The sequence below is a fragment of the Panthera onca genome, chromosome B4, assembly GCF_046562875.1.
Source record: "Panthera onca isolate mPanOnc1 chromosome B4, mPanOnc1 haplotype 2, whole genome shotgun sequence".
NCBI classification, from domain to species: domain Eukaryota; kingdom Metazoa; phylum Chordata; class Mammalia; order Carnivora; family Felidae; genus Panthera; species Panthera onca.
Genome location: NC_138345.1, coordinates 42,285,899 through 42,307,282, shown reverse-complemented (window position 1 = coordinate 42,307,282; position 21,384 = coordinate 42,285,899). Strand labels below are relative to the sequence as shown.

Genomic DNA, 21,384 nt, shown 5'->3' with positions numbered 1-21,384 from the left:
AAGTTTACGCAGAGTTTAGTCTAGAGTGTTCTCCGTAACATGCCCCTTTATCCCTTGACACCTTCACTCCTTCGGCAAGCATTTCCTGAACTCCAGGATGAGGTCAGGCTAACACGTTAAACCCGTCCCAACGCCATACGCTGCATGCACTAGCTCAGGGGACCGAGAAGCCCACCGGAGACATGCCGGAGACAACGTCTCGGGTCCGCCGGGTACCGAACACGACAGCGTGCGCGCCTTAAAGCGCAGCTGACAGCGTCGGGCGCCTACGAGGGACCGTCCCGCTGGAGAGAGCAGGGGGCCGCCGTCCCGCGCCGGGGCCCGGCGGCCGGAGGTGAGCGAGCGGCGGCGCGGCCCCCGGGGCGGCGGGCCGCGCGCCGCTCTCCCCTGAGCGGCGCACCCCGGCGGCGCTGCCCGCGGCTCGGCGTCGCCCGCTCCTCCTTAACCCGCGCCGGGAGGCGGCGGCGGCGGCGGCCGGGCGGGCGGGGGAGGGGGAGGGGCGCGGAGCGCGGCGCGGAGGCCGGGGAGGAGCCGGGGCCTGCAGCGGAGCCGAGCCGAGCCCGAGCCCGAGCCGAGCCCTGACACTGTCCGTCCGCCTTCAGGCTCCCCGGGAGCCCGGACTGGCCGCAGCCCGAGAGGTGGCAGCGCCGGGGGCCTCACGCGCCGGAGGGAGCGGACCGGACGGGACGGGACTAGAGGAGGCGCTGCCGCCACAGTGGCCGGGGACCGGCGACGGGAGCCGCGGCCTCCCGGACCCTGCTGCCCAGGCCAGCTCAGGGAGAGCGGGGAGTAGGAAAACCCCACCCTCGGGGGCACCCCCGGAGCGGAGGCGGGAGCGGGGACGGGGAGCAGCCTCTCTCCCGGCCGGAGGGAAGACCCTCACCACTTGGGCGAGGCAAGGGAGAGACCCCTGGAGGGGAGACTCTCTCCTTCGTAGGGGCGAGGAAAACCCCCATCCTGGCCCGGGGATAGACCTCCAGAAGTAGAAAGGGGTGATCTTACTAAAGGAAGCAGACCGAGTGAGACCGCCCCAGCGTGCCTCCACCCCTCCAAACGCACACTCTCAGCAGTTCAGGACTTTTCGAGGCGAAGAGAAAAGGGGGAAATGCCTGTGGAGTAGGCGCCCTGCATCCTATCCAGTACTCACGGGGGAGAGGAGTCCTTGCATTCAGAAGCGGGGGACCCTCCAGGGACAGAAGAGGAGTCGGCTTTCAGCCTTTCAGGAGAGGGGAAGAACTGTCCCCTCAACTTCCTTGTACCTAGACAGTGGAACAGGGCAGAGCCCCTCCGCTCAGATCTCCAGCAGACACAAGGAGCCCTCCACTCCCGAAGGATCCACTTTGGGGGGGAGGGGGACTCCCCCAAGGGGGAGGAGACAACTCCTGGTTGGGAGAGGCTCCTCCCCTCCTCCCCAGGGGAACAGGCAGGGTGTGGGGGGTGTGCCACCTTCCCCAGGTAGGACCTCCTTCTCCCCCTCCCCCTCCCCCTCCTCCCTCCGCTCCTCACCTTCAGGGGACCCGGTTCCCCTCCCCAGCTTGGGATGCTCAGCCAAGTACCGGAAGAGCCACCGAGGATGACACGCTTCATCTGCCTTTGAAGAGGGGAGTCCCTCCAACCCCAAACTCCAGTACCAGGTGGTTCCCTCCCTTTGCTGGGGGAACCTTGGAGACAGGTTAGTGCTCTCTTTCACCTTCTCTGTCCTCTTTAGGTACTAGTGGGTGTAGGGGCTGAGCTGGTGGCTCGTGGGTTTCACTGCTGGGGAAGGTAGAGTAATAACTCCGAGAATCCTCAGGGCAATGTGTTCTGAGGAAGCTCTCGGATTCAAACTGACATCTTGCCGCCCAGGCTCTGGGAAATGGGCTTCTTTAGCGTTTGAGGACTAGACGGATGGGAGTCATTTGAGGTCCCTGGGGAAATGTACGTTTTCATGCTGACGGCAGAGGAAGATCAGCAAACACCTGCATTTTCACAACGCCATCCATACGGTGTAATAATGATGGACACATCCCAACCGGACTCCTATACCCTCCTCCGTTTGGGGGCTTTTTTCACCCCAGAGTGGGCCCGCCCCAAAGTCATCGTGGCATCCCAGAGCCTGAACCTGACTAGCCTCCATTGGCATTGCATTTTCTTACCTTGGAACCCTGCCTCAGCTTAATGTCCAGCAGAGTGTTTTCTCCCACCCCTGTGGTTACCGTCTCCTGGACAAGATGATCAGCCTGTCCCCACTCACCCTTCCTAGACACCAGGAGGCCTTCTCTTGTGACATTCCCATTCCTGGATGGAATAAAATCTTCTGGCAATAAACTCCAAAGGGAAAAGGGACAGCCCGCATGTCCCAAGGCAAGAAGAAAGGGTGTAGGGAAGTCTAACTCCTGGGTTGAAGTTCCTCCCTGGGGCTGGCCCCGTACCACTGCCCCTGTGCCCTCCGCAGCTCCTGCCCTACACTGACAGGTCCTCAGGAAAAGGTAGATCCCGGATAGGAAGAGAGGGGTGCTGCTGCCTAGCCTCCTTCCACTCTTCCATCCGAATCAGTTGACCACCAGGGAGATTTGACCTCTGATGAGTTTTCTTTCAGAAGAGCACCTAACAGCTTCATCTTGTCCCTTCCTGTTTCTTGTTCGGTTCCGTGTCTCTGGAAGCTTATATTGTTTTCTCTCACGAGACATGAGCAGGAATCATCAAAGCCCAGACTCTTCAGAAAAGGCAGGAGAACTGTGCCAGGAAATCCCAATAGCAGAACCGGAGGGGGGCGCTGCGATCAGCAGTATGTCTTTCAGCCCGGGGTTGCTAGCTTTCCTGTTGTGCCATTTGTATCTACCTCATCATCTGCAGGCACCTCACAGCCAAACCAAGTGGGAGGCTTCATCCTACGTGATTTTGGTGTTTTCTTCTTCTTTCTCTGTCTGAGCCGTGGGGGGCTGCCTGAGTCCCTAAATGCACGTACTTGGTCCTGGAAGCTACCGGCTAGTCGTGTATGAGGCAGGGTTACGATCCGGCTTTCTACGGCTGTGCTATAGAAGGGTGTGCACGTGTTTCTTAATTCAGGTGAATGTGGCTCCTCTGTGTTTCGAGTGGTTACGTGTGTGTGGAGACAGTTACGCATGTACTTTTCACACGAAACCTCCAATCACCCAGAATCCTATGTTTCTGGTAGGCCTCTAGAAGCAGGTGCTCCTGTGCAAGGACCTAGAGAAGGTGCTGGTCAGGATGCTCTGCTTGGAGAAAAGGCTCGGCCTGCCCTGGCCGGTGGGAACCCTCATGAATGGCTGCATGAAAGTCATCTCCTGCGGCAGGGCAGCTCAGGGTCAGCCTGGGGGCCACTTCTTCTAGAACTAGCAGGAGAGTTTAATTCCTTTTTTTTTTTTAATGTTTATTTATTTTTGACAGAGAGAGACAGAGCATGAGCAGGGGAGGGGCAGAGAGCGAGAGGGAGACACAGAATCGGAAGCAGGCTCCAGGCTCCGTGCTGTCAGCACAGAGCCCGATGCGGGGCTCGAACTCATGGACGGTGAACTCATGACCTGAGCCGAAGTCGGACGCTCAACCGACTGAGCCACCCAGGCGCCCCGAGTTTAATTTCTGATGTCTCTGGTCTCAAAAGCATGAGGATCCTTGGCTCTCAACTCTAGGACTCCCTCCCCCACCTCTTGAAAAGAGCCGACTGTGGTGTAATAGCAGCTTATTTCTTTACAAAGTGCTTTCCCAGATGCTGGAATGCAACCTGTCGAATGGCTCAGGGCAAACCACGTCCCAGAACTACCAGGTGTCCCACCACCGCACTGTGTAACGGCCCAGCCGGGACTGGGTTTCCCTAATTCTCCCTGCCTCTGTGGAATCCGTTAGAAGCAGATGGCTGTGGGCCTGGATTTAGCTACGATTCGGAAAGGGCCGTTTTCCAGATCGTGTCTTTTACGACGAGACCTGGTTCTTGCTGAAAAACAAGAGATGATACGCCCTCATTCCTTCATCTTCGGAGTTTACTTCGTCCTGGCCTCGGTCAGCACTGGGGTGACACGATCCCCCAAGGAAAAGCTTGGGGTTCTGACATCCCGAAAGCTACTGCAAGCTCAGCGCAGGTTTTGTAAACCGTGGCGGGCTTTGCTGCTTCCAGTCTTACCTCTCTGGTCTGTTTTCTAGTTTCTAATTTCTAATATTCTCTCCCCTCCTGCCCCATTAAAAAAAAAAAAATAGCTATACTTACATAACACATGCTAAATACTTTGAAAATATCAACTCGAGGCTATCGTCACAACAACCCTATGTAGGTGCAGTTATCATCTCTATTTTATAGAAGAAGAAACTGCAACACAGAGAGGTTAAGTAACTTGCCTGCGCTGGCACAGCCAGTGGGTTGTGGAGCCAGGCTTGAAACCCAGGCGGCCTGGCTGGTAATTGGTAATGTGGTAAACTTAACCACTGCTCTGTTAGTTTTGGCATTCTGTACGTGGCAGGGAGTTATCGCTCCTTAATGCCTGACCTGGCACCATACAGGGAACAATTATTGGCCTTTCAGATAAAGCGGGAAGAAAACCGTGCCTCTTATTTGGGATCTTACATGTCTCATCCAGGATCAGTCTTCCGCTCCAACAGAGTGTCTTTCGGTTTTTCTCAGCCTTTCCCCCAGTACTGTAGTCTTCCTTAGAGGTCCTGTGGATCTGATGGAGCCTGCCCTCTGGCTGCCTTTCCCAGTTTCTATGGGTATTTCCTTTCAGTCTTCCAGCACGCAGAGAAGAATGTAGCCTGACTCAGGTTCTACCCAAGCCCAGTGGCAGGAGGCCCACCTGGAGAGAGAGGTCTGGGTAATTAGGTTGGTCGACTGAGACATGGAAGTACCTCTTGTTTGCTTTTCTAATAATAGCCTTGAACATTAGCCTCCTGCCATTATTTTGGGGAGCATGGAATGCGTGGCAGCCACGAGGTCGTTAAGCTTCATTCACTTCCCTCCAGGGAGGAAGCTTTGGCAGTGTTTATGACTCCATCCCTTTTATTGAAGGGGGAAACCGAGGCATCAGGACTTCAGGGAGCAAGGGGTGGTTCGGGACATTTAGTGTTGGTGAGTCAGTGTCAAGGTGGGGAATAGAACCGAGGAACCTCAGTCTCTGAGATCCTATGCATTAGGCTGCCCTTCAAGAATGGGGAAGTGGCGAGGGCAAGGAAGTCGGATGGGTAAAGGGAGAATGGTGCGAAAAGATCAGAAGGACCTTTTGCTGCAAGCGTCTTGTAACTGGTAAGGTTAAGATATATTTTGAGCGCTGGGTGGTATCTGGAGGGCTGACCGGGAGGCTGCTGCCGAGAGGTTAAATTTAACCTCTCCTAACCTGCTTGCCGGGTTGTGGAGAGGGCAGGGCACAGAACAACTAGCAAAAGGCTGAGAGTGCTTCCCCTTCTGGAATTCACGGTGATCGGCATGTGCCACACGGGTTCTGTAAACCACTTGAAATTTACTCTGTAGATTGTCCCTGTCCAACGTGGGGAGACTTTCAGATGAAGCATCCTGGAAGTCTTCTGTGTTCTTAAGATGAGGTTTCCTAGGGATCTTGAGCAAGAGATAATGGGGGATTCTTTACAGGCCTCCCCCCACCCCCAACCTTTCTGGGGAGGATCCAGGGGAACTCTGGTCCTTGAGAACCTGCTGATTGTCATGTTACTGTTCAGCTGGGAAAACCCAGCTGTAGGACCGATTATTGCCCCAGGTGCCCTGCTTTATCCCAGATGTTACTGAGTTTTGACTTACTAATGTGCTAGGAGGTCTGACCCTTCCTGGAATGATTAGATGTCCCTATCAGTTCCCAAGTTTCCATGATTTTTTTTTTTTTAATGTTTATTTATTTATTTTGAGAGAGAGAGGGAGGGGGAGAGAGAGAGAGAATCCCAAGCAGGCTGTACACTGTCCATGCCAAGCTCCATGCGGGGCTCGATCTCATGAATCATGAGATCATGACCTGAGCTGAAATCAAGAGTTAGATGCTCAACCGGCTGAGCCGCCGAGGTTTCCATGATTTTAAGGCCAGATGGTAGCGGTGGGCTGAAAAGGAGGATGGTGGGGAGAGAAGCTGAGGGTGAAGGGGAAGCCCCTTCATGATGCTATTTATAAACATAGCCTTTTTTTTTTTTCCTTCCTCCTGTCAACAGTTCTTGGGTTTCAACTGGGTCTCTTGCTGCTCAGTCCCCTGAGGCACTAAGGTGTTTCCCTCAGCGTTGTGGAGTGGGTGTGTCGCTGGTGAGGCCCACAGCACGGGGGACATGTGTGTACATGCAAAGATCGTGTGGGCGGGGACCTGGGGGGTGGGGTGGGGAAGAGGGACACGAGTGAGAACTCTGACCCTGAGGAGAAAGGGTGAATCTCAAGGGGAAGGGTCACCGGTCAAAGAGTGAGCTGACGGCCTGAAGGGTGTGTTGGAGTCCGGAGAGAGGGTTCGGCGGTCGTATCTGGGGTTGAGCTTTTTTACCTGCAAAGTGTGTGGATTTGTGTGTGCCATGCTTGTGCATATTATCCGGGTGCGGATTTAGAGATCACATACGCGATGTGTTTCTGCCCAGGATTCTGAATGCTGAGGCGTGCCAGCCCCGGCTCCTCGCGACAGATGCCCTGGTGGGACTGTCAGCAGGGGCACGAGAAAGAAACACCGGCCCTCATCCCCCCGGGCGGTGCAGGCACAAACCCGTCAGGCAGCAAGTGCTCCAGGGGCTTGCCGGCATGGGCCGTAGGGGAGCGCCAAATGGCTACCAAGCGCTTCCTGCCAGCCTTTCTAGACCCTGCAGTACAGGCAGCACCCTGCGTTCTTCACCTTCCCCCGCGGAGACGTCACTCTAGCTACACCTCTCCGCCAGCAGGAGCGCCCAGGCGGTGTGGGTGGCAGCAGGGTGTGCAAACATCAGGCGTGGGCGGTCTGGTAGCGCCAGGAGTTTGCACGGAGGTGCAGCGAGCGTGTGTGTGTGCCTGGCTGGGAAGGAAGGAGAGAGGAGGAGGGCGGGAGAAGGGGAGCCAGCTCTTGGCCCTGGAGTGGCTATTTTTAGCCGGGCTATCTGATTGTTACCGGTGTGCACGCAGCCGGGTGTCTCCGGGGCTCCTTGAAGCCCGGCGGGCTGAGAGGTGGGAGGTCCTTGCTGATGCCTTCTTCCTGGTGTTGGTTTGGTGTCTGTGGGCGGGAGCTCGCCAGGGGTAGCCTTAAAGGTGCGAGGGCAGCCCTACTCAGGATCTGTTGCCTCTGTGTGTGACTTTGTGCTCTGCTGGTGATGTACGTTGTGTAGCCGATTGCGATCTCTGGGGACGTGGGCCACCGTTTGCGTGTGTGTTTCGCGTCCAATCTGTCCTTTGCTGGTTGTCATATGCAATTTATGCTTGGGATATATCTCATGTGCCTCAGGTGCGCATGTGTGGGAATCAACAGGGTGCGTGCTCAAATAGAGCTGACACAAAACATCATTAGCAGTGTCAGTGTGTGCTTCGTTAGTGTGCATTTGTGTTTACTCAGACTGTTTTTCTTTACATGTTCACTTGTGCTATCTATCGGGGATGTTGTATGTAATCAAACAAGTGTCACATGATCGCAGAGTAGACTTTGGCTGATTTTACCTGGTATATGAAGTTTTTGTTTTTGTTTTCTTAATTACATAGTTTAAAATGTTATGTTGCAGGGTTTCAAGTAAGGAGGATGGAGGGAATAGCTCAATTCCGTGGGTGGTTTGATATCTCTCTTAGTCCTGAAGGAAGGGAGGGAGTCCTATTGGCTTGTCCTACGTTAAGATGTAAGGTAAGTACCAATCTGTCATCCGATGGACGATTGGTGATACGTTGTTCGGGGGCTTTGGGAACACTTGGTTGAGGGCCTTCCCATGACAGTCTCCTGTGGGAATTATAGTGCGAAGAAACTCTACTTCCCTGAAAGCGCAAAGATTTGAATATTATTTGCTGCTAGTAAGCAGAGGTTACACTCCCCTATTCTATTTTCCTCTCCCCTTTGTTCTCTTCTGTGCAGAACCCAGAAGTACCATGGCTTCTGACCTAGAGAGTAGCCTCACCTCCATAGACTGGCTCCCCCAGCTGACCCTTCGAGCTACCATTGAGAAGCTTGGGAGTGCCTCCCAGGCTGGGCCTCCAGGTGGCGGCCGCAAGTGCCCGCCGGGCTCACCCACAGATCCTAATGCCACCCTGAGCAAAGACGAGGCAGCTGTCCACCAGGATGGCAAACCACGGTACAGCTATGCCACCCTCATCACCTATGCCATCAACTCCTCTCCTGCCAAGAAGATGACCCTCAGCGAGATTTACCGCTGGATCTGTGACAACTTCCCCTATTACAAGAACGCTGGCATCGGTTGGAAGGTGGGATGGCTTCTGTAGCCTGCGCTTATTTTCAGCCCTTGACAACCTTTTCCTCGACTTTTGTTTCTTCCTATAACCTGGTCCGGTTCGCTCTGACCTGTTTCAGAGATGTGCGAACTTAAAAATCTTATCATTTCCCATCCCCTACTCTTTTTCAGAGTTGAACAACTTTCATAAGGTATATCAGGGGAACTCCAAGGGATACCGAGCTACTGAGTGTAGTTATGAGGATGGCAGGATGCTTGTTGCTCGTCATACCCTCTTATCTTCTGAGTCCTCAAAAAGGAGATTCATTCATTTCACAAATGCTTATTGCCACGCTGCTATGTTCAAGTCACTGTGCAAGGCATGGCATTGCTCCTTCCTACCTAGAGGTAGGAGCCTCATCAGATTTCCAAAGCTTCATTGCACATAATCCTCATCTTTTGAAGAATCGTATGCCAATAATAATAATAATAATAATAATAATAATAATAATGTCCTTCACCAACACGTCATCCACCAAGCAAGTCCTAAGAGGATAAGTTGTTTGGCTGGAGCTAAAGGAGGAAGGAAACTCCTCTTCCAGGCAGAGAAGGAAGCTGATGTCCTCAGTCTTTTAGAAGCGCAACTCATCTGCCAGTTGTTGAGTAGGACTGGGACTCTAACGCAGTTCTTTCGCTCTGCAAATCACCAGTTAATGTACAAACCAGATGATGAGCTGGAGACTATTAAAGGCGTTCAGGTTTTCCTTTATGGATATGCCCCCGCCACAGACCACAACCCCCAACCTCACCCAGCACACATAGGCAACGTGGCTTCTTTCCTCCAAATGTGAGCATTCCGTGGGCGGTTGAGAAAACAAAAGGTGGACCTGTGCCGTTGTTTTGCTCCTAATTTATGTTTTGTTTTTATTTACATAAACCATTTTCAAGTGTTATTCTTTGACCACGGATAGAATGAATTAAGAAACTGGACAGACGTGATTTCAAAAAGCATTTTTTTTTAATGTTTATTTATTTTTGAGAGAGACAGAGACCGCATGTGAGTGGGTTAGGGGCAGAGAGAGAGGGAGACACAGAATCCGAAGCAGGCTCCAGGCTCCGAGCTGTCTGTACAGAGCCCGACGCGGGGCTCAAACCCGCGAACTGGGAGATCATTACCTGAGCTGAAGTCGGACATTCAACCGACTGAGCCACGCAGGCCCCCCTGGACAGGTGTGATTTTGAGGCGTTTATAAACCTATTTTCAGTTGGGCGGAAAGATTGAAAAACTATATAATCAGATTATATACTTCTTTTATATACTGGAAGCACCTGGTGGTCAAGTTTGTAGCCATTACCTCCCATCAGTTTGACTTCTGCATTTTCGTGTCTCATTGCTCTTGCTGTCTAGTAGGTAAGTTCCTCCATCAGTAAAGAGGTGCTCAGTTTGCTTGGTACTTGAACTTTATTGTGTGTTATGTCCTTTGGTGTCCCTCTGTGTCCTATTGGAAAATTTTCTGCTTTACACAATGCTCAAAGCTAACTTGCTTCTCTGTTTCCCTAGAATTCAATTCGGCACAACCTTTCTCTCAACAAGTGTTTCCGGAAGGTGCCCAGACCTCGGGATGACCCTGGGAAGGTGAGACACTCCTGTAAGCATTGAAAGAAGGGGCAGGAAGGAGAGAGGAGTAGTTGACAGCCCAGAGTCCTGTGGCTGTTTTAATTATCCAGAAGAGGAAATCATGTTAATTAGAGAAGCAGCTTTATTTTTTCTCAAAAGAACAGCGTGGCTATCAAGCTTGTGGGCCTCCACTGGCACGAGTGACTAAGAAAGATGCTGAAAGGGGTGCCTGGGTGGCTCAGTCGGTTGAGCGTCCAACTTCGGCTCAGATCATGATCTCACGGTTCATGAGTTTGAGCCCCACGTCGGGCTCTGTGCGGACAGCTGGGAGCCTGGAGCCTGCTTCGGATTCTGTGTCTCCCTCTCTTTCTCTGCCCCTCCCCAGCTTGCGCTCTGTCTCTCCCTCTCTCAAAAATAAATAAACATTAACAAAAAAAAAAAAAATTAAAAAAAAAAGAAAGATGGTGAAATCTTATTTTTCAATAGACTTATTTATGGTAAAGTTGACTTTAATGCTGTCTTTTTTAATGTGTGGTACTCTTTCTAGATGTAAAAGGTGGACTTCAGAACCTTTGTAGGAACTTTTCTGTACAAAAATCCCATGACTTTTATCTTTAAAGGGGAAAAGAAGGGGAAAAGAGATAGACCAGTTTCTTCATTGGATCGATGTGGACACTAGAGTTCAGGAGAGCCTTGCCTCAGATCACCCAGAAGGGAAGGGTTGTGTCTGGACATTTCCAGCTCTTTGAACTAGATACCAATGTTTTGGCCCTCCAGAACAATCCAGGCCTATGTTTGGACCACTGGGCATACCTCTGACATACTCGTTGGGCTTTTAGGACATATTTACTCCTCAAAAATAGCCAGTTCCCTCAGGATTCTGTGTGATTCTTCAGCACAGAGCCCGACGCGGAGCTCGAACTCACGAACTGCGAGATTGTGACCTGAGCTGAAGTCGGACGCTCAACCGACTGAGCCACCCAGGTGCCCCTCCTTTTTCTTTTCTTTTTTTTTCAAGTTTATTTAATTATTTTGAGACAGAGCGTGAGAGGGAGAGAGAGAATCCCAAGCAGGCTCCACACTGTGAGCGCAGAGCCCAATGCAGGGCTTGAACTCAAAACCCTGAGATCATGACCTGAGGCGAAACCAAGAGTCAGACGCTTAACTGACTGAGCCACCCAGATACCCCTCTCCAGTTATTTTTCTTAATATGACTAATTGTTGGTGAAAATTCTCCCAAGTATCTACTTTACCAAAGGTGAGAATTTCCGTGTGTAATGATTTTGTTTTCTGTGGGGATGGGTTCTCCTTCCAGGGCTCTTACTGGACGATCGACACCTGCCCTGACATCTCCCGGAAGAGAAGACACCCTCCAGATGATGATGTAAGTCCCCACCTCGTGGGGAGGGGCTGCTTCTGCTCCACCTGCTCCTTCCGCATCCTTTCCTGTATCTTCAGTCCTTTTCTATGTTTGGGGCAAAGGAGGAATGCCTGCAGAGGTGAAACCATGGGTCTTGGGAGGATGTTTAGTTTCTACGTATAGATTTTGTTCTTTCACAATCCTTAGCTATCTCAAGACTCGCCAGAACAGGAGGCAAGCAAGAGCCCACGGGGAGGCATTCCAGGGAGTGGAGAAGCCTCACTGCCTTCCGAGGGGAATCCTCAGATGTCACTTCAGAGCCCCACATCTATCACCAGCTACAGCCAGGTAAGAAGTAGAGGTGTCAGGTGCATAGGGATGGGTGGATGGGGGTGGGGGACAGTTGAATGGTTTCATATATCTGCCAGCTCAAAACTATGTATTGGGTATTTGTGATGCAGTAGGAGATAAATTGGGAAGGAAGGGGAAATTACAAGAGGGAAGCTGAGAGGTAGACGTAACAGAACTTGGAGAATGATCAGGGGGAATAAAGTGGTAAGAAGAGAAGAAGGGGAGCCAGAAGGTTAGGAGAAGGGAAGATGGATGGAACATAAGAAAAGGGCTAGAGGTAATCGTGGTAGGAATAAATGAGACAGAAGGAGAAAGTGATGTTCATTCACTGAAAAGTCAGGAGAGGATGACAACAAGCCAGAGAGCTTGGTGACCATTCAAGGGCTGTTTTGGTCCTTATTTAGGACATGCATCAAGTCTTTCTTACTCCTTTTTGCAGGGCACAGGATCTGTGGATGGCGGAGCAGTGGCAGCTGGGGCTCCAGGCCGAGAAAGTGCTGAGGGTCCCCCTCCCCTGTATAATACCAACCATGACTTCAAGTTCTCCTACTCAGAGATCAATTTTCAGGATCTAAGTTGGTCCTTTCGCAACCTCTACAAATCCATGCTGGAGAAATCTTCCTCCTCTCAGCATGGTGAGTCTGCACTTGGGATGAGAGCATGAACGTCTTCTGCTTATACTTGTACTTCTGAATGGGTGGTGACGTTCTCTTCTCTCCCATCTGTCTTATTTTTTTTTAATGTTTCTTTATTTTTGAGAAAGAGACAGAACATGAGCGGGGGAGGGGCAGAGGGAGAGGGAGACGCAGAATCCGAACCACGCTCCGGGCTCTGAGCTGTCAGCACAGCTGACACAGTTTGTTTATGCGGGGCTTGAACCCACGGACTGTGAGATCATGACCTGAGCTAAAATTGGACGTTTAACTGACTGACCTACCCAGGCACCCCTTTTTAGTTTCAGTTTTTTTTTTTTTTTTTTTTAATTTTTTTTTTTCGACGTTTTTAATTTATTTTTGGGACAGAGAGAGACAGAGCATGATCGGGGGAGGGGCAGAGAGAGAGGGAGACACAGAATCGGAAACAGGCTCCAGGCTCCGAGCCATCAGCCCAGAGCCTGACGCGGGGCTCAAACTCACGGACCGCGAGATCGTGACCTGGCTGAAGTCGGACGCTTAACCGACTGCGCCACCCAGGCGCCCCCCCTTTTTAGTTTTTTAAAAAATGTTTATTTTTGAGAGAGAGAGAGCATGCAAGTTGGGAAGGAGCAGAGAGACAGGGAGACAGAAGATCTGAAGCGGGCTCTGTGCTGACAGCAGAGAGCCCCGGGTGGGGCTTGAACTCACCTGAGCTGAAGTCTGATGCTTAACCAACTGAGGCACCCTGGTGTCCCTTTTTCAACTTTTTAATGTCTATTTATTTATTCTGAGAGAGAGAGAGAGAGAGAGAGCGCGCAAGCACGAGAAGCAGGAGGGACAGAGAGAGAGGGAAAAAGAGAATCTCAAGCAGGCTCTGTGCTGGCAGCACAGAGCCCCACATGGGGCTCGATTTCACGAACTGGGAGATCGTGACCTGAGCCGAAATTAAGAGTTGGACGCTTAATCCGCTGGGCCACCCAGTCGCCCTGGCCTTTTATCTTATTTTTAATACAAGGGGAGGGTGGTCACTGGTCAGGGGAAGCATCTCATAAAATAAAATTATTTGGAGCCCAGCTCTTCTGGCTTAGTTCTGAAGGACAGCCGTTTCAAGAGGCAGGCTAGGTTATTAGCTTCAGAAAGTGAGTTGGAGGGATTCCCCTTTCCAGACGAAGGGCAGTGACTTTATGGCTGAACGCAGGTCATTTAGAGGATGGCCACGAGGGGGCAGCAGTGGTATCCTTACCCTCAGAACTCGTTATATTGTGAGACAATTTTTTAGCATTTTTATATTTATGTTGATTTTTAGTAGGAAAAATTTCAAACATCTGCAAAACTAGAGAAAACTGTATAATAAACCCTTACGTTTCCAACTTTAGCACAGACCAGTTTTAACAGCTACCAATGTATGTTTTTAGTTAATTAATTTATTAAAACATTTTTTTTTAAAGTTTCTTTATTCATTTGAGAGAGAGAGGGGGCACAAGCAGGGGAGGGGCAGAGAGGACAGACAGCATCTGAAGCAGGCTCTGTGCCATCAGCGCAGAACTGTGAGTTCACAGCTGAGATCAAGAGTTGAATGCTTAACCAGCTGAGCCACCCAGGCACCCCTGTTTATTTTTGAGAGCGAGAGAGTGCGCGTGTGTGAGCAAGAGAGAGGCAGAGAGAGAGGGAGGGAGAGAATCCCAAACAGGCTCCATGCTGTCAGCAAGGCTCAAAACCACAAACCATGAGATCATGACCTGAGCCGAAACTAAGAGTCAGACTCTTCACTGACTGAGCACCTAGGCGCCCCTAACAGCTACCAGTATTTTGTTCAGCTTGTTTCATTTACCACCCAGCTTTTTTTTTTTTTAATTGGAGTAATTTAATGAACTTCTCAGACATATCATCCCGCCTATAGATACGATATCAGTATGCATCCTTAATGATGAAGACTTGGTTATTGGGGGAGGGGCAGGAGAGAGGGAGACACAGAATCGGAAGCAGGCTCCAGGCTCTGAGCTGTCAGCACAGAGACCGATGCGGGGCTTGAACTCACGAACCATGGGATCGTGGCCTGAGCCGAAGTCGGATGCTCAACCTACTGAGCCACCCAGGTGGCCCACTGTTAACACAATTAATAATACTTCCTTAATATCAGTCCATACTCAATTTTCCCGCATTACCACAGGAGAGTAATGTAAAGTTTTTACTGGAAGGCTCCTTGAGAGATCATCTGGTCCAGCCCTCTGTGATTCCTGTATGTTTCTGTTTTTTAAAGAAATTAGAGGTGGGGGCCAAGGCTTCAGCTCCAAGATTCTATCCCCCCTTTACCCGAGGGATGAGTCCAAGGCAGATGATTGGTTGATCAGAAGTGGGGAGCAGGGAGGGGCTCTCTGAAATAAAGCGAACAGTGAGATTGAGTAAGGACTACAGTGTTCACTCAAGTTTAATTGTGGCTGAAAACCCTTAGCCTCAGTGTCTACTTCTTTCCTGCCCAGTGTGTGTGAGAAGTTAATCCAGCCTTACTCGACACCTCACCCAACCCCATTTGTTGATAGTGAACCTGAGATGGTGGTAACAGCAGAAGAGTGTAGACATAGTAAGGAAGAGGAGAGAATAGATGCCCAGTGGCTTTATATTTATTTATTAAAAAAAATTTTTTTTAATGTTTGTTTATGCGAGTGGGGAGAGGCAGAGAGAGAAGGAGACACAGAATCGGAAGCAGGCTTCAGGCTCGGAGCTGTCAGCACAGAGCCCGACGTAGGGCCTGACCTCATGAACTGTGAGATCGTGACCTGAGCTGAAGTCAGACACTCAACCGACTGAGCCACCGCACCCCAATGGCTTTATTTATGATTTACTATTTTTGGTTAATGCTTATTTATTTTGAGAGAGAGAGAGAGTGGGGCAAGGGCAGAGAGAGAGAGAGAGAGGGAGAGAGAGAATCCCAAGCCGGCTCTGCACTGTTAGCGAAGAGCCCGATGCAGGGCCTGAACCCGCGAACCGTGAGATCATGACCTGAGCCAGGATCAGGCGTCAGGCGCTTAACCGACTGAGCCACACAGGTGCCCTATAATTTACTTTTTTTTTTTTTTTTAAATGTTTATTTTTGAGACAGAGACAGAGCATGAACGGGGGAGGGTCAGAGAGAGGGAGACACAGAATCCGAAACAGGCTCCAGACTCTGAGCTGTCAGCACAGAGCCCGAGGCGGGGCTGGAACTCACGGACCGAGAGATCATGACCTGAGCCGAAGTCGGACGCTCAACCGACTGAGCCACCCAGGCGCCCCTATAATTTACTTTTTAAACTCCACCTGATTTCTGACTTCTTTTGAGACCATGGTTCCGGGCCTCCTGCCAGGTCTCCGAAGAATAGCACAAAGAGGCACATGCTGATCTTTTTGCTGAAATTTCAGCAGTTGCCACGCTGTCGAGGCCCTCCCTCTGTCTGTGAAACCTGCAGAGGTGGGGGAGCGGTGGGAGGCAGACGGGGCCCAGGGGACCCTTGCTGTCCCAGAACGCCCTTACCCTTTGAAGCCTGGGGTTTCTGGCCTCCCACCTCCAGCCCGTGGAAATCCCTCTTGGCCGAAAAATGCGTTGCCCCATTGGCTCTCCTGCTTGCTCCCGCCCCGCAGGCTTTTCGTCTCTCCTGGGGGACATGCCGCCCTCCAACAACTACTACATGTACCAGCAGCAGCCGCCGCCACCTCAGCAGCAGCAGCAGCCGCCGCCACAGCCGCCACCCCAACAGTCCCAGCCGCAGCAGCAGCAGCAGGCAACGGCCCAGGGCCCCTCGACTGTCGGGGGCGCGCCCCCGCTGCACACCCCGAGCCCGGATGCTTGTACCCCCCCAGGGGGGAAGCAAGCTGGGGCTGAGGGCTACGGGCCTCCCTCCGTGATGGCCATGCACCCACCCCCACTGCAGCACGGAGGCTACCGCCCGCACCAGCACCACCCGCACGCCCATCCTGCCCAGCCACCGCCTCCGCCGCCACAGCAGGCACCAGGCCAGGCTCCTGTCAATAGTACTGGCTTCGGTGAGTAAGGACGTGCCGGGAGGCCCCGCGGAGGGCCGACTGACCCTCCTCTCCCCCCGGTTCGGACTGTCGCCTGGAGATGCGGTCGGTTCGGAAGTTACGGTTCGCTCCTCTGAGTGAGCCGAAGTTGCCACCTGGGGCTCTGTCTTCTGGAATTCTCGGACCAGCCTCGATTGCTGGACGTAGTCTCCGGCCTGCCCTCGAGGCTGCCCATCCCTAGAGCGCCGGTAGCTCTACCAGTCCTCAGTCTCCAGGGAGGGAGATTGCGAGATGGTGTTTGTGATGTGATTGAGGACCTGGCATGCGGGCGGCCCACCGTTGGCTGGCTGCCGGCTTACCCTTCCCTCCGTTTCTTACCCACTTGCCCGTTCTGTCTCCAGCCTTTCCTCCTGACTGGTGCTGCAATATCGACTCCTTAAAGGAAAGCTTTAAGATGGTGAATCGGCTCAACTGGTCCAGCATTGAACAGTCACAGCTCTCAGGTTAGTGGTGAAAAGGTGGTGACCGGAGGGCAGGGGAAGACAGTGTTAGCAGAAAACCCAGTAGGAACCAGAACCAGAAGGGGAAGTTTGAGGGTGAAGGACTCCACTGCTTCCCCTCCATATTTCACAGGGTGGACGATGCCGATGTTCTTTTCAAAGTAATTTTAATTAATTTTGCCTTAACGCACTCAAAGTATGGCGTTGTTTTTATCCTAGCCACTTCTGTCCCCGGAGAGGGAAGGCTGTCAGGAATTCAGAAACCTGGACCACCATTTTGCAGTTTTTTTGTTTGTTTGTTTATTTTACATTTATTTATTTTTGAGACACAGAGTGAGTCACAAGCACAAGTGAGACACAGAGCACAAGTGGGGGAGGGGCAGAGAGAGAAGGAGACACAGAATCTGAAGCAGGCTCCAGGCTCCGAGCAAGCGTCCAGCACAGAGCCCGATGTGGGGCTCGAACCCACGAACCGTGAGATCATGATCTGAGCCGACGGCGGTCACTTAACCGACTGAGCCACCCAGGCGCCCCGCCATTTTGTAGTTTTATCACCGCTTACTACCGGTGTGACTACGGCTAATTCACTCACTCACTTGGAAATTTTCTTTTCTTTACCAGTACGATGGAAGTTATAAGAAGAATTTAGTAAGGAACAACTAGAAGAAGAGTTTGAAAACGTAGAGCCCCAAGAGATGTCACTTACTGCTGGCAATGAGTATAGTCAGTGGTGTTGACTTATGATGTGGCTGGAACAGTGACGGGGGTAGATCCGGTAGGGGCTTGGGGACCTCTGCAGAGGGTAGCATTTCTTGCTTCTCTGTTTGCAGAACTGATGGAGTGTCTGCGACAGGCAGAGCAGAAGAACTGGAGCCTCGACCAGCATCACATTGCCAATCTGTGTGACTCGCTCAACCACTTCCTTACTCAGACTGGTCACGTGCCCCCCCAGGGGGGCTCCCACCGGCCACCAGCCCCTGCCCGTATCGCTGACTCCTGTGCCCTTACCAGCGGCAAGCAAGAGCCAGCCATGAACCCAGGTAGTGAACAAAGCAAGTTGCCAAGGGGGTGGAGCTTGTAATGAGAAGGGGGGAGGCAGAGGGCAGAGGGGAATTGAGAAAAACCGTCTGATGGGCGGTGACCCACACTGGGCGGTGGGACTAGTTTGGCTGCTATGCTGACTGACTGAACAGCTCTCGTGTCAGTAAAGTCCTATACGGAAAACCTGTGTGATTCCTTCGTACACCTTAATTTGGGAGACTAGAATTACTTAAGGAAAGGGAAGGGAAAGGGGCCATTCCAAATTTGTGTCTCAGCAACCCCTACCCAAATCATATCAGGTGGAGTTGAGATTCGCTAGTTACGTGAGCTTCAAACCAGTGAAATGAGGGATTCAATGATCATGTTTCTATATTGGGTCATGCTTCTAATAGCTATGATATTTCACAGTTTTAGGGACAATTGGGGTGCCTTTTCACACGGAGTGGGGAAGACTGATAGCTCCTGCAGAAAGCCTTTACGCCTGCTGGAGCTACAGAACAGAGTAGGGAAGGGAGAAGACATTCAGAGGAGGAAGCATTACTCCCTTTCCTTTCTCTATTGGGCCCTCCTTCATTGAGTATAGTGAAGCATATTCAAGTAACTCAAATAATTCTTGTCTTGCTTTGGCAGTGAACTCTTATGTGCACCCACAAGCCCCCCACCTCTACCCTGGCCCGTCACCAATGTACCCGATCCCCACCCAGGACTCAGCAGGATACAATCGCCCAGGTAAGAGCCAGGAAGCTTTTTTCTCCAACAACCCAACGCTGTCTACCTTGACGAGTCGTCTTGTTTTCCTCTGGCACTGAGCCTGCCTTCTCTTTCCTTTTTACCTGCCCCTGCTGGGAGTGGGTGAGCCTTCATGATTTCCAAGGCCAGAGGGCAGGCCCCTTGCTAGGGAGGTACAGGTCCTGGAAGCCTAAGGAAGACTGACTGACTTTATTTATTTATTTCTTAAAGTCTTTTTAAAAATGCTTATTTATTTTTGAGAGAGAGAGACTGAGTGTGAGTGGGGAGAGAGGGAGACACAGAATCCAAAGCAGGCTCCAGGCTCCGAGCTGTCAGCATAGAGCCCGACGCGGGGCTTGAACTCATGAACCATGGGATCGTGACCTGAGCCGAAGTCGGACGCCCAACCGACTGAGCCACCCAGGCGCCTCAAGACTGATTTGCTTTAAACGTAACTTGTGCCTGCAATAACAAAAGGAAGTAAAAGCATCCATATAAACAAAAGATGGAGAACATTTATGTCTAGCTTTGGAATCTAGATGGGAGATATGCTCAGGCAGTTAAAATGAACATGTTATACAGATGTACCTGCTTTGTGCCCATGTCTGCATTCCTGTCACCCGGCTTCTAGTATCAGGGGCCTGGGACTGAACTATCTCTGTTGTGGGTGGGGGCGGGGTGGGGGGGGGAGTTGAAGGAAGATCGTAACTTGCCATAAATAGTATAAAATTAACTGGTTGTTCACTTTAAATCACTATTATTTTCCCGCCTAACCCCAAGTGTTTTCAGTGTTTCGGGTGACATCTGACACTTTCTTCATGTGTTCCTTATCCGTGTAGTACATATACAAATTTCTGTTCTGTGATTTCATATAACAGTACATTCTGTGCATTTTTTTTTCATTGCTACGTGGTCTTCATAAGTATAATTCTTAGTGCCTGCCTACTATGACATTGCCATGCAACCCTGTTTACTCTGGTTTATTTCCTGAGACCCAGCCGGAGTGGTGGCTAAGCAACGAAAATAACTCTGGGCTGATAAGGACAATAGTTTCTCCAGCCCTTCGTGGAATTATTTGGGGCGGAGCACTGCCTGTCTAGGTTGCGAGAATAGCTTCCCGTCCGCTCTCCTTTTAATTTCTTCCTGTCTTTCCGACAGCACACCATATGGTCCCTCGGCCACCGGTTCCACCTCCTGGTGCCAATGAGGAGATCCCTGATGACTTCGACTGGGACTTGATCACTTAGGGCATCACGGAGTGTGGCCACGAGCCCAAGGCTGGGTGGTGAAGTCTGGCAGTGGGGCAAGAGCAGTCCCAGCCCATCCCTTCCTCCTTGCCTGTATATAGTTATATATTCTCTTTTTTTCTTGCTCTGTCAGAGAAGCCACCGCAAGATGCTGCCGAAGATAACCCCCCCCTTTCCTGCCTCCTTCTTCCTCTTTCTTCTTGTTTTTTTCCCCTAATTCTTTTATTATTATTCTTATTATGGTATTATTATTATTATTATTGTTATTATTATTATTGGTTATATGCTGTTCCCAGTCTCCTGTCCCTACTCCACGGACCATGTCCACCCCTTGCTAATTTAAAATCATCTGGCTGGAAGGGGAGTCCCCGATGGCTGCAGAGAAGGGTTTCCAACTTTGATTTACCTTTGTCTTTGAGAAACTCGATGCTAATCCCACCTTTTGGCCCTAAATCGTTTTCTGTTCCTGTCAGTTCAGTCCAGTCCTAGAGAAGCCACCTTATCGAGTAAAAGGGATCTGAAACACTGCTTGGCAGCCGCGAATTTGCAGGTTTTACTCAATGGTGCTAATTTTGTCCTCCGAGCTCTTCCTTGTCCCTTTATATCTCCAATCCTTCCTTCTGCCGAGCCTCACTCCCCATCAAGGGCAAGAGCGATGGAGGGTGACGATAAAATCCTAGTGGAATAAGAGGTCTGGGGTGGGTCGAGTCAAGTACTGTAGAGGGGCGATAGAATATAAAACAGTCAGAAATTGGGTATATGCTACTAGAAACTTCCATTGGCTCATTCCTAGCCCTCTGTCTATTGGGGATAGATTTGGTCTTGGCCGGAACTCTGCTTCTATGATAGGGACGAGGACAACCATTCAGTCTAGGTTGGGCTTTTAGGAGATGGCTTCAGTTCAACCCTTCTGAGTTTTCAAACATAATTTCCTCTGGAAATCCACTGTGGCTCTTATTTGCATTTACAAATGATCCTTCAATCCCTTTTGCCCATTCGGCAAATTTTATTTTGTCCTCCTCCAGCTGTTTGCTCAGTTCCTTCCCTTTCATTTTCTTCCCCCATTTTCTGGAACTCTCAAGAAAGAAAAGTGAGCCATTCTCACCCTCTTAGTCTCATCCTATGCTAGGACAACATGGGAATCTCTTTCCCTCTGATCATAGCAGAACCGAACCTTTAGTGGTAGTGGTGGGAGGGTGGGGGAAGGAAATAGGAGTCAGCATACACATGGGTAGGGAACATTGCAGTTAACTATGTGGGCAAATAACTTCTCTCCGAATCCAGATCTCTGGGGCTGAAGCTTTTGCGATTAGGCTTTTGAGGGCTGAAGGAGATAGGTTGTGGGGAGTACGTAATCTAGAGGGGAGAGTTTATGAAGATCAAAGGAGACTCCCAGAATAAGGTACGGGGACAACTTCTCTCCAACGAGGAGCGGCCATGAGTTACTGTTGCAAAGTACTTAGTGTGTACTTAATGTTAATTGTTGAATATTAGTTATGAGAGGGAAAAACAATTTTACTTCTGTTTTCATTTCCCTGAATGTTCGCTTTCTGGAAGCTACAGGACAAAATGTAAGGAATGGACAAGGCCACTCTCTCTGTGATTTCTG

At 51.0% G+C, this 21,384-nt stretch overlaps 1 protein-coding gene across 1 annotated transcript; it reads left to right on the top strand.

Annotated features, from left to right (window-relative positions):
• Positions 1–536: 536 nt before the first annotated feature.
• On the top strand, positions 537–20,047 carry FOXJ2 (forkhead box J2). Its single transcript, XM_060658485.3, has 11 exons — positions 537–1,672; positions 7,983–8,329; positions 9,857–9,931; positions 11,229–11,297; positions 11,481–11,621; positions 12,064–12,259; positions 15,878–16,279; positions 16,660–16,761; positions 17,589–17,798; positions 18,430–18,528; positions 19,687–20,047. The coding sequence occupies exons 2-11, from the start codon at positions 7,997–7,999 to the stop codon at positions 19,773–19,775; spliced, it is 1,716 nt and encodes a 571-aa protein (XP_060514468.2). The 5' UTR covers positions 537–1,672; positions 7,983–7,996; the 3' UTR covers positions 19,776–20,047.
• The last annotated feature ends 1,337 nt before the right edge of the window (positions 20,048–21,384 follow it).

Excerpts from the sequence above, each read along its gene's own strand:
- FOXJ2 (XM_060658485.3), top strand. The coding sequence starts at position 7,997 with ATGGCTTCTGACCTAGAGAGTAGCCTCACCTCCATAGACTGGCTCCCC. Across the intron at positions 8,330-9,856 it reads ACGCTGGCATCGGTTGGAAG|AATTCAATTCGGCACAACCT; the intron begins GTGGGATGGCTT and ends CTGTTTCCCTAG. Across the intron at positions 9,932-11,228 it reads CTCGGGATGACCCTGGGAAG|GGCTCTTACTGGACGATCGA; the intron begins GTGAGACACTCC and ends TTCTCCTTCCAG.